At 43.5% G+C, this 12,500-nt stretch overlaps 1 protein-coding gene across 1 annotated transcript in view; it reads right to left on the reverse strand.

The window, feature by feature from the left end:
• Positions 1-1,880: 1,880 nt before the first annotated feature.
• Positions 1,881-12,500, reverse strand: part of LOC119576309 (protein tramtrack, beta isoform-like) — a 65,577-nt gene continuing 54,957 nt past the window's right edge. The window contains exon 2 of the mRNA XM_037923929.1: positions 1,881-2,244. Coding sequence (XP_037779857.1) covers positions 2,110-2,244 — 135 coding nt within the window. The 3' untranslated portion in view covers positions 1,881-2,109. The remainder of the gene's footprint in view (positions 2,245-12,500) is intronic.

Below are 12,500 nucleotides of genomic sequence, written 5' to 3' on the forward strand. Positions count from 1 at the left end.
TAGTTACAGGAGAGGGAGGGGGAGAGGAGGGCCGTCTTGCGCGAGGACGTCTCTTGGCGCGCGGCCCAGGCGGGCTTCCTCCCTCCCCGCCGGGCCTCGTGGCGGTGGCCGGCCAGCCCAGGCGAGGCAGAGCAAGGCAAGGGCAGTAGACAAGGGGCGAGGCCGGGTCAAGGTCAGCAAGAATAGGGAGGCTCCCCACACTTCGGCGAGCTTCAAGTTTCGCGCAGCCGTTTCGCCATACCTCCCGCGACGGCCTCCGCGAGTCGTGTTGTCCGACCATGTGGAGCGGAAGCTGGAAGCTCAAATCACGATGCGTACAATTGGCAAGAAAAGGAAACTTCATTCTGAGCGCGATGATGCAAGCATTTCATGAACATCAATATTTTGTGACGTTTGGCAGGTCTCAGCATCTCCAAAAGCCTTCATATATCCCCGTATAAACATTCTTTTGCAATACATCCAAATTCAATACAATGCCTCTGTACATTGCACACACACAGGACTTCACAATATTTACCTTGTAAACATCAACATACGTATAAATTGCCTTCATGTGTGTGCCCCGAGGGAATACATAAGCATCACATTCAAAAACAACTATTTAAAAATTAGGGGGAAGCAACGACAGTTACAAACAGCAAACGGCTTACAAAACAGCCTCAAAAGATGAACAAACACACAGACAAGTAAACAAACAGCGTGAGAGAGAAAAAAAACGGGTGCCATGCAGATATATCAAACGAAATAAGAAGTGCTCTCGGTGTGGCAACCTTGTGCTCGGATCAAAGTTTCAGAGGTCAGCAATAAATATGTTATGGCAACAAACAACTTACTCTAAGTCTCTCGTAGCGCATCAGGAGACGCCATATCAATATCGAATAAGGCGTAGGGTGAGAAAAAAGTAAAAAGCAAGGTTTTCTTACACCATGCAGATAATCCATTGCAAGAAATACCAACTATTTCGAGGCAGCGCCACGCAACCCTTCTTTCTCTGACACTACATTATCAAAAAAAAAAAAAAGAAAAAAAAAAGTAATAAATAAACAAACAAAAATAAATAAAAGAGAAAACTAAAGAAAAACGGAAAAAAAGGAAAAGAGAAAGGTAGAAAAAAACAATATCGTATAAAACAAACAAAACTCAAAAGAAATCAGGAAAAAATCTTAGATAGAAACAACCCGTGTGTGTGAGCCCCCCCCCCCCCCCAGCGTGCGTCGAATCCTGAATTAAAATGTTTGCTGGCGTCCCATCCCGACTAAAAGCGATACCTTGTTTGGCCTATATGTGCTAAAAAAGGGGGCCCAAAATTCTTACTCTCTCTAACGCTTGGCAGCAGCAGCATCGAAAGTGCAAATACGACAAAAATCTTCTCCATTGTAAAGATAAATACACATTCACACAAGCACACGCACACACGCGCACAATACGCACCTACTCACACATGCCCCGCAATCACATACTAGCGCACATGTATGCATTTGCTAATGTACCAACACACACACACACACACACACACACACACACACACACACACACACACACACACACCGCCCGCCCCGCACGCACACATACATACACATACGCGAGCACACACACACACACACATACATAAACACACACACACACACACACACACACACACACACACACACACAAACAAACACATACACACACACGCTCATGAGCACGCGCACGCGCACATCCTCTCGCACATCCTACACGAGCCTTCATATCAAAAGAAACACGAATAAACAAATAAATAAAATAAATCAAACGTCGAAGTTCAAGTTCTCTTGAACATCTGTGGTGAACTTTAAGTAATTACTTATAAATGTTCTCTAAACTTCAATCCTTGTCAGAAATGTAATCTCAGACTCGTTTTGAAAAATTAAACGTTTCCTTAGTGCTTCATGAAATTTTATCAAAATTTTATTCAGTCTTATACCGATTTCGGATTATCTTAGGTGTTCAAAAGAACACTTAACATTCATCCAAACCTTTCAAGGAGACTTGATTAAAAAAAGTAAACGGAACAAAATCAAACCGAAACAAAGAAAAGGTAATCAAAAAAATTAAAAAGAAAAGAAAAAAAGAATGCAATACCGGCCCTTAGAGAGACCTACAAAATGATCTGTATGATGTTAAGTGTTCTTCCGGGCTGGTTAGAACAACTGAAATAACACCTACCTGGTTCATGTTGTCCGGTCTAAAGGGCAAGGGAGGCGACCAACCAAGGATTCTTACCTGCAAAGAGAGAACACGTGAGGAAAGCGTGCTCAGGTATATTAATGAAAATGGTCTTACGGTTAGAATAATAACACTATTTTGAGTAAATGTGTCTTCCTTTTCTCTGGATGTGTCTCGTGAGTGCAAATATGTAAATGGGATGTTCTTGTAAGTGCAGGCATTATTGTACACAGGTGTATATATGATTATGTATGCACGAATCTGTGTACTGTATGTATGCGTGTAAACTAACACAGACACGCTATACGTTGATTACTTGTGCAACCATCATTAAAAGTCATTGATCTGTATTGACCGTAATAGACTCCTATTAATCATTTCTGTGTCGTATTCAAATAACCGACTTCTTCGGGTGGCAACAGTTACTTGAACATTACTTGCGAGAGCAGCAACTCTGAACACTAACGGCCGCAAGAATAAATATCATTATAAACTATCGCCTTGTTAGTATTGCTTTCGGGTAGTTAACGACACGGCTACCGACTACACTACAAAGATAACGCCTCACAGTACGTCACACGCACGTTTCTAAAGGCAAAACCAAAGTGCTTGCTCTGTTATAACTTTTGTTCTGCCCATTTGATTAGAAGAATGCTTGTCCAACTTCAACTATTTCTCCGTTGAGTCTCAAAATCGTTCCATCGTAATTACTGCTCTACCCGCTTGATGGTAATAATAAGAAAAAGGATCCGATAGCTGGACGATTCCCTTAAACGGGGTTTTGTATTCTTAAGGTAAACCCCGTTACGCCAACCCTGAGCTAATTTGTCTAGCAATTCCAACAGCTGAATAAAACATAGCGCCATCGCATGATTGGACTTAATAACACAAATGCAATACTGTTACTTCGGGCGTCTTAAGAAACGACGAAAGAAAGACAGTGAGAGAGAGAGAGAGAGAGAGAGAGAGAGAGAGAGAGAGAGAGAGAGAGAGAGAGAGAGAGAGAGAGAGAGAGAGAGAGAGGGGGGGGGGGAGAGGGGCGGAGGTAAGGAGGTAAGGAGGTAAGGAGGGGGGAGGGGGGAGGGAGAGGGAGAGGGAGAGGGAGAGAGAGAGAGAGAGAGAGAGAGAGAGAGAGAGAGAGAGAGAGAGAGAGAGAGAGAGAGAGAGAGAGAGAGAGAGAGAGAAGAAAAAAAACTTGGGATGAATAAAACATTGGCATCCACATGAAAATTCCAAGTTTCTTCAAAAGTAAAATTATATACTTGCGTGTAGAGATATATTTGACACTCAAGCATGCCGGCTATATCAATTCAATAACAATAGAAAAAACATCTTTCACATACAAATATAAAACTATTCTCCGTCTAATAGGATTCGTGCTTTCCGCTACAAAGTACTTTGCATGACGGAAATGTACATTCGTGAAGGCGAGAGAACGGAAGAAGTGGGTGAAGAAAGAAAGAAATGGGGGGGGGGGGCAGACAGACGTAGTAGGGGGAGACAGAAGGAGAGAAGGAAAGAGATGGCGAGAGAGGGGGGGGAGGGGGATAGCGGGAGATGGGGAGAGGAGGGAGAGGGAGAGAAAAAAGGAGGGAGAGGGAGAGAAAGAGAGAGAGAGAGAGAGAGAGAGAGAGAGAGAGAGAGAGAGAGAGAGAGAGAGAGAGAGAGAGAGAGAGAGAGAAGAGAGAGAGAGAGAGAGAGAGAGAAAGAAAGAAAGAAAGAAAGAAAGAAAGAAAGAAAGAAAGAAAGAAAGAAAGAAAGAAAGAAAGAAAGAAAGAAAGAAAGAGATAGAGATAGAGATAGAGAGAGAGAGAGAGAGGAAGAGAAAGAGAGAGAGAGAACAGATGGAGATCATCCCCAACATATAAATACTTCCAACATTGCAATTCAAAATGACGCTCTTCACACGGAAAGGTCTTGCGCAAAAGAGAGAGAAAAAAAACATCAGCATCAACACAGACCAACTGAAACGAAACGACAAAGTAATAAGTAAAAATAAGAGTTGTGCTTCTTGCGTTAAGATACAATTAGGCTCGAAATCCCATCCCCCACTTGATAGATTGATTTAGGGTAAACGCATCATACACTAATCAACCGAGTTAATCTAAATACATAATTACCAACGATATTCAGATCGCAAATTAAACATTCTCGTGTAATTTTGTCAGCGATAATCACCAGAAGTAATCCTGGTACATAATTAATCCTCAAAATTTTCGGAGCTCTTAATAAATATTTCAATGTATTTTCCATTACGCTAATCCCCTCTCATTAATCCTAGGCGAAGGTAATCCCACTAATATCAAACAGGAGATTCAATTCCCGATGCCCATTAAAAAGCAAGAGGAAAACGGGGAAGTACAGTGTTTCTCAAGCCCGGCGAAACAGGGCGGCGACAGGGCGCGTTTGTCACCACGTCGGTCGCGTCGGTCGCAAGTGCATTCGCCTGCGCCTGTGTGTCAGTAATGTGATGCATACACATGAACATATATGTATATATATATATATATATATATATATATATATATATATATATATATATATATATATATATATATATATATATATATATGTATATAGATACATATGTATTTATTTATATATATATACACATACATATTTACATATATACATACATACAGACAAATATATAGATAGATAGAGATATAGATACATACATGCACAGACAGACAGACAGAGACAGAGATACATACATACACGAAGCGACGGCACAGATAGATTGGAAACTCATCGACGGACTGACAAGAGAGCGTGCGGGAAAGAAGAAAGCGATGAGCCGTAACCGATTTGTACCTCGAAATAAACTTGCATGAAGATATCAAAACCAAAGCAATTAACAGTTTTTACCGTCTTTTTCTGAAGCCTGGCTGCATAAAAAGTAACTTTCATGCATATAAAAATAAATATGAGTTTTCGGTACACGACATATACAATGGATCTTCCAGAAAGCACAAGAATCGTCTATAATTGCCATAAGAGCGAGAGCAGGGAATTATAGGCGCTGCGGGCAGGGTTCGGAAGGTCTAATATCCTATCGCATCGCCCGGACACTGGGAGAAGGCCCTCTCATCGCCACTATAATTCACCTCGCAAGACCCGCGTTGAGGTCTTGTATGAACAAAAATATTCCATATAATTCGAAGTTCCTAAATTATAGAGCCGGAGTGGATCACAAACTCCCCTCCCTCCCTTCCTCCCCTCTCCTCCCCTCGACCCTCCATCGTCATACTTCGCCCCCCCCTTTCCCCACCCCAAATCTTCATCTCCATACCCCCTTCCCCTTCCCCTTCCCCTTCCCCTTCCCCCGCCCATTTCTGTACCCTGGGAGAATCGCACAAGCTAAAGTGGCCCTTATCACCCCATCTGGTAAGGGTCCGCCGTTAGCCAACAGAAGTGAAAACTCTTATGAATAAATGCGAGATTTTGCACATGTCCTTCGCAAGGTTCTCTTCTTACATTCCCATTCACAGTCGGCAAGATCGTCCTTCTCAGGCTAAGGATATCAGACCTCCACAGAGTCGTATGATAAGTATAGAGGTAATGCGAAGGGAGAGGAGGGGAGTAGGCGCGGTGGTGCGGGGAGGGACATGACAGGGAGGGGAAGGGGAAAGCCAGTGGGAGAAGGGGAGAAGGGGGAGCTATGGGGGGGGGGATGAGGGGATGTCAACCATACCCCTTGGCAAATATCACGAATCAATGGAGTCACGATCAAGGGCAGACATTAGTTCACGTGATGAGGGACTCGGGAGGGAGAGCTGTGAGCAGAGAATTTCTCCAGACACGTGGGAGGGAGAGGCTGGTTTCGGAATGCGTGAGGAAAGCAAACACACACACACACACACACACACACACACACACTCACTCACTCACTCACTCACTCACTCACTCACTCACTCACTCACTCACTCACTCACTCACTCACTCACTCACTCACTCACTCACTCACTCACTCACTCACTCACTCACTCACATATATATATATATATATATATATATATATATATATATATATATATATATATATATATATATATATATATATATATATATATATATATATCATATTGATAGATCTACATTGCACGTGTACATATATATACGGAATATCTCTAAATGAATGAGAGGAAGACAGGAGCTAAACCGCGGCATTGGTTTTAAGTCTATGTAAAGCTGCATGTCCGTGATGGCACTGAGCTACAATGTTTGTTTCGTAAGAATTTTAGTTCTAAGTATGCCAGTGATGATTATATATTTTTGGGATTCTCTATTGTTCATTTTCATAATAAAATATCTTAATTTTTCATCGCATAGCATTGTTATTGGTAACGAGTACCTCCCTTTCAAAATTACCAAATGCAACTTTCTATACCAATTAATATATTTGTTATAAGAACTAAAGCTCAAATGATTTCATAGTAATAATATCAACGATAAAATTATTAATAGTAATCAGATTCGTCATCATAAACATAATGTTATCATTATTACCATGCTTTAAACTAACAATAGTTCTCGCTTCGCGCATCAGGGCAGAGAAAATAAAATAAATACATAAACAAAAGAGCGGGCCCACCCACTCATAATAACCCCACATCTTGTGCAGGATTGACCTTGTCCATCGATCGCGGAAAAGGAAACACGATCCTTATCATCAATGACGTGGATCAAGCAAACGAGGGAAGAAAGAAAAAAGAAAGAAAGAAAAAAAAAGTATCCACGCACTGGTGACTAGAGTAATAATACCCCCACACCCATTCCCCTTCCCCCATCCCCCTCCCCCACAGCCACTCGTGTGGGAAGACTTACCACGTGACCTTTCCGAAAGATGCGCAAATAGAGGGTCCGTCCCAGCTGCTCTACCAAATACTTGAATAATTAACATCACAGACTTGAACAACAGCTGAAAACCTGGTATAGGGTGTGGCAAAAGCAGGTAAGCCTGGGAAATGAAAGCCGAGAGGGGTAAGGGTGAGCTGGGGGGGGGATGAGGGAGGGGAGTAAAAGAGAGGGCGGGAGGGTGGGAAAGGCGGACATTGCGTCCATAGCATCAATACTGCATACTACGGTTGAGCTATAGGCAAACAAGAAAAAAGAGATAAAAAAAATACCTCACTACTAGCAATTCTAAAAGTCAATCACAACCACATTTTTTCCCCTCTCCGTTTTCAGAACAAGATCCGCCGTTCCATCAAAATGTCCTCTCGTCCCGTGTAAACTAACATTCTGGCTCTTCGAAAAAGACTCCGTGGGAGAACCAGGGACCTTAAAGAACGGCCAGCTTTCCCATCCGCAACGCAACGCATCCGACTAAACTGTTAACATTTCGCATCATTCATTCATGTCCAATCTTCAGATTTAAAGCACTAGCAGATTGGATTTCAGGTGCGACATGACTGAGGCAATGTAAATGGTAATCAACAAATAAGAAGACCTGTCGAGAGAGAGAGAGAGAGAGAGAGAGAGAGAGAGAGAGAGAGAGAGAGAGAGAGAGAGAGAGAGAGAGAGAGAGAGAGAGAGAGAGAGAGAGAGAGAGAGAGAGGGGGGGGGGCAGGGAGGAGGGAAGTGAGGGAGTATGGGAGAAAAGAAGGGAGGGAGGAGGGAGGGGAGGAAAAGGGAGGGAGGGGGGAAGGAAAAAGGGAGAGATACAAAAAACGAGACGCTCCCAGGCGAGCAGAAATACTGATAAATATGAGACGAAATACACTTGCCATTACCTCAGTAACCTTTAAGTAATTCATTGAAGGTATTCTTCCCCAATGAAGGTCAAACAAAAGCCAGCGTGGATACAAGGGCTTTGAACATTTGTTATATACAAGGATAAATTGCGCAAACACATCAGCAAAAACACCGAACGTCAGTGCAAGAGATACGGTAAACAATGTCACGAAAGCTCGCATGAAGTTTACGAATTCGGAAATTTGTTCTTGCTGCCATAATGACCAACAAGAGAAGTTAGTCGGGCCCGCTGGCTGAACGAGAAGACCGCACCTCGCGCTTAGAAATGTTTATTCTAAGTGCTGTAACAGCTCTCCCCGCCTACATCCACTTACATCCTTACTTGATAAATATAACCAAAAGATCATTGTCGATCAGCATCAATATTGCTCATCACTACATAACAATTGGTATAATATATGTTGATGCGCCCTGGGGGGTAAGTTGCTGATTGGAAGTTAAAAGGCTGACCTTTCGTACACAGCCTTATTACAGCGTACACCACCACACGTAACTTCATTCAGGACAAACGGGGGAGAAACGGAGGCCAGATTTCCGTCCGTAGCAGTCGCCGGGCCGCGTCCCTCCCGACGCTACGGAGGATCTGCGCTACTTTCGGGGCCGTCGCGAAGGGCCATTCGGCACCACGCCGTTGTGCACAAAAGATCATAGTTCAGTGTCGCACAATCAATGGATAATTATCTCCTGTTAGCTTAATCTTCGTCGCCTCAATACAACATCTAATGCTATACAATTCGACTTTTATTCTCCATTCTGTTTATCTTCAGCCAACAACCGCCGCGCACGACGAACCACGACCCTCAAAACGCCCGTCGCAGAAATAAAACAAAACAAAAAACAAAAAACAAACAAACCAGTCATAACTGAACCAAATAAAATTGGTCTGAAATATGAGCCAAATAAATCAGATCCCCAGGTGCCCCCCAACCCCTCCCACCCAACCCCGCCTCATAATATAGCGTCGCCTAGCCATACAAATTGCATGGTGTTTATCCCGGCGTAACCAATGGGCTAAAGACTCATCATGCAAGTTGACCTACTACGCCTCTGTTAACATATTCAATTATCGTGCAAGTGTGGCTAGTAATGAGCATGCAATTGCACTTATTTTACCAATTGTTCAACGATGCATAAGGTACCAACCGATCCTCAAGACGGATAGAAGATGGAGGAAAAGGAGGGAGGAAGTGAAAAGGAAGGAGAATAATGAAATGGAGGATGATGATGATAAAATAGGAACTAAGGAGAGGACGCAAACGAGACGACGATAACGAAGGGAGATAAAGAGAAGCAAGTGAGGCAGGAGTGTGAGAAAAAGAAGGGTATGCAGGAAAGAGGAGGAGAAGGAAATGACAAGAGAAAAGGAAATCGAAGTAGAGCCGGAAGAGGCGGGAAGAGGAGAGCGGCGAGGATGAGCAGAGAAAAGCGAGACATGTGAGGGTGCGCAACAGGGAGCCGAGAGATTGCAACTTCGAAAATGTCAGACAGGAATAACTTGGGGTTGGGAAGGAAGAGAGAGAGAGAGAGAGAGAGAGAGAGAGGAGAGAGAGAGGAGAGAGAGAGAGGAGAGAGAGAGAGAGGAGAGAGAGAGAGAGAGAGAGGAAGAGGAGAGAGAAGAGAGAGAAGAGAGAGAGAGGAGGAGAGAGAGAGGAGAGAGAGGAGAGAGAGGAGGAGAGAGAGAAGAGAAGAGAGAGAGGAGAAAGGAGAGAGGAGAAGAGAAAGAAGAGGAAAGAAAGAGGAGAGAGAGAGAAGAGAGAGAGAGAGGAAGAGAGGAAGAGAGGAAGAGAGAGAAGAGAGAGAGAGAGAAGAGAGAGAGAGAGAGAGAGAGAGAGAGAGAGAGAGAGAGAGAGAGAGAGAGAGAGAGAGAGAGAGAGAGAGCGACCAATGATGCTAAAAGCCGAAGTTAAGGGTATCTAGTTCAGGCAGCTGTATGATCGTTCGGCCCAAGAGAAGAGGTTGTATATGAAATGGAAATGACAGACGCGAGAGGCAGAAGGAGACGATGAGGGAGGGGAGAGGAGAGCCCGCTAAAAATTCAGAGGTAAAAAAAAAGAAATGACGAGGGGACAGATCGAAAGGGAGACAGAGGGAGCGATGGGGCTGTGTGTGTGTGTGTGTGTGTGTGTGTGTGTGTGTGTGTGTGTGTGTGTGTGTGTGTGTGTGTGTGTGTGTGTGTGTGTGAGAGAGAGAGAGAGAGAGAGAGAGAGAGAGAGAGAGAGGAGAGGGAGAGAGAGAGAGAGAGAGAGAGAGAGAGAGAGAGAGAGAGAGAGAGGGTGGGAGGGAGGGAGGGAGGGAGAGAAAAAAAAGGGGATAGGGTGAGGAAGAGAGATAGAAAGAGGGGTGGGGAGGGGGGGAGACAAGCCAACAAAACGCCCCGTAATCACTGCTTGACTTATGTACGAGGTGACTGCGAATGATGCGCCGTAAAAAGGCATTGCAGGATTAGGAACTGCAACATTTAGCACGGCCACGGGCACTTCCCACGACACAAACACGACCACCGGCACCGCGGTCTCTCCGGTACTGCAAGATGCATCAACCTATTCGGAAGCTCTGATACAAGCAATGATAAACAAGGATGATAAAACAACACTTGGCAACTGTCCCTTTCGCCTCCCGCTCTCTCCCTATTTCTAAATAAAGAATCATAACAAAGAAACATCATCTTTTTAATCATACTCTTTATTAGGATTATCACTACCATGCTCATTATGAATGCTTACTTATTAGCCCATACTTCCATCATTAGCGTTATTTTCAATGTACTTGTAAACACTTTATGAATAAAACCATATATATATATACATATATATATATATATATATATATATATATATATATATATATATATATATATATATATATATATATATATATATATATATATATATATATATGCCTTGGCAATGCTACCACTACTGCTACCACCAATAATAATGAAAAAAAAGTTACCATAGCAATATAATAATTTTATTAGCAGAAACTGTTGCGATATATCAGACAAGCACAGTTCAGCAACTAGAAATAACAACAAATAAATAACCAACTCAAAACAACAGAGTCGACGCGGAGAAACTACAGCAATAGGGGTCGAGGGAGGAAGAGGGACTAGCTGAGGGTGTTAATTAAATAGCGATCAACCAATGAGAGCTTTTTGCCGGCACCGCAGTGAGAGAAATCAAACGATGGAGGGAGGGGGAGAGGGGGAGGGATGGGAAGGGGGAGAGGGGGAGGGATGGGAAGGGGGAGGGGGAATGGGAAGGGGGAGGGGGAATAGAGGTCTTCGGTGGTTGACGATAACCGCAGCTTGTGGTTTAACAAGGGCTCTCTTTCTTTCTTGTCTTTCTTCCTCTCCTTCTTTCATGGGATCGAATGTGGCCGTGATGTTCAGGCCTAAACAACCCGGCTGGGCTTCCCCTATATGACGCGAGCGGGGAATTACGGAACTCACAAACAAAATCAAAACACAAACCGAAGAAACGATTAGCCCACAACAAACGGCCCAAAAAGCGCAAAAAGGGATAAACGCAACAAGAGACATCAAGGCTGAAGATCTCTCCGACCATTCAACCCCAACTTCCCCAGCCGCCGCGCCGCCGCCTCGAGAGGATGACATCTTCCTTTGCACGCCGAAGGACCCGCGGAGTCATTATCAGTAATAAATAACCATGTCTTTGTCTCCATCTCCCCCCCCCCTCACAATACATATACATTTCAGACAAGTGTTGACATCGCGAGTCACGCTCATCCGCCTTGATGTATGGGGGAGAAAGCGAAGTCTTCAGGTGATGTCACCTTAGAAGGGCACTAAAGGGCTGACCACCTCGTGCGTCGCAGGCCGGGCGGAAGCGCGAGGAGAAGGGACGCAAAAGGAAAAGTAGAAGTAAAGCGGGTTTCTACAAGTTTGAGAAATCATACGTAATATATATATATATATATATATATATATATATATATATATATATATATATATATATATATATATATATATATACACACACACACACACGCGCGTTTTTTCTTTTTTTAATATACATCATTCATATATATATATATCTATATTCATATATTAATATATTTATATATTAATATATTCATACATTAATGCATTTATTCATTTATGTATCCATGTATTTATACATTCACATAATATATATAGATAAGCGTATTGATATCGATATTAATATTTTTTTCTATTTATTCATTTATTCCTTCCCCGCCATGTTTTTGTCGTGGACGCCTCGACACGAGGAGGAACAAACACCGACGTTTCGCCACAAGGAACCACATTCGCAGCATCGGTCGAGCGGAGGGACAGAATGACTTCAGCGTCTGAACAAGTACTTATCTCGGCCCCAAATAGCTAACAGCCCGTTTCTGGCCGGCGCTAAAGCAAGAATCCATAATTAGGGATCGGGCGAGGGAGTTCGCGCTCGATAAAGCCTGCCGAGGGCCAGCAGAGCCGACCGCGCGGCCCGGAACAAGGCGGGAAATCTGTGCTCGGGCGGCCCTGCCTTTCGCGTGCGACCGACACGGTTTCCAAGCACACAATGCAT

The sequence above is a fragment of the Penaeus monodon genome, chromosome 8, assembly GCF_015228065.2.
Source record: "Penaeus monodon isolate SGIC_2016 chromosome 8, NSTDA_Pmon_1, whole genome shotgun sequence".
Classification (NCBI taxonomy): Eukaryota; Metazoa; Arthropoda; class Malacostraca; order Decapoda; family Penaeidae; genus Penaeus; species Penaeus monodon.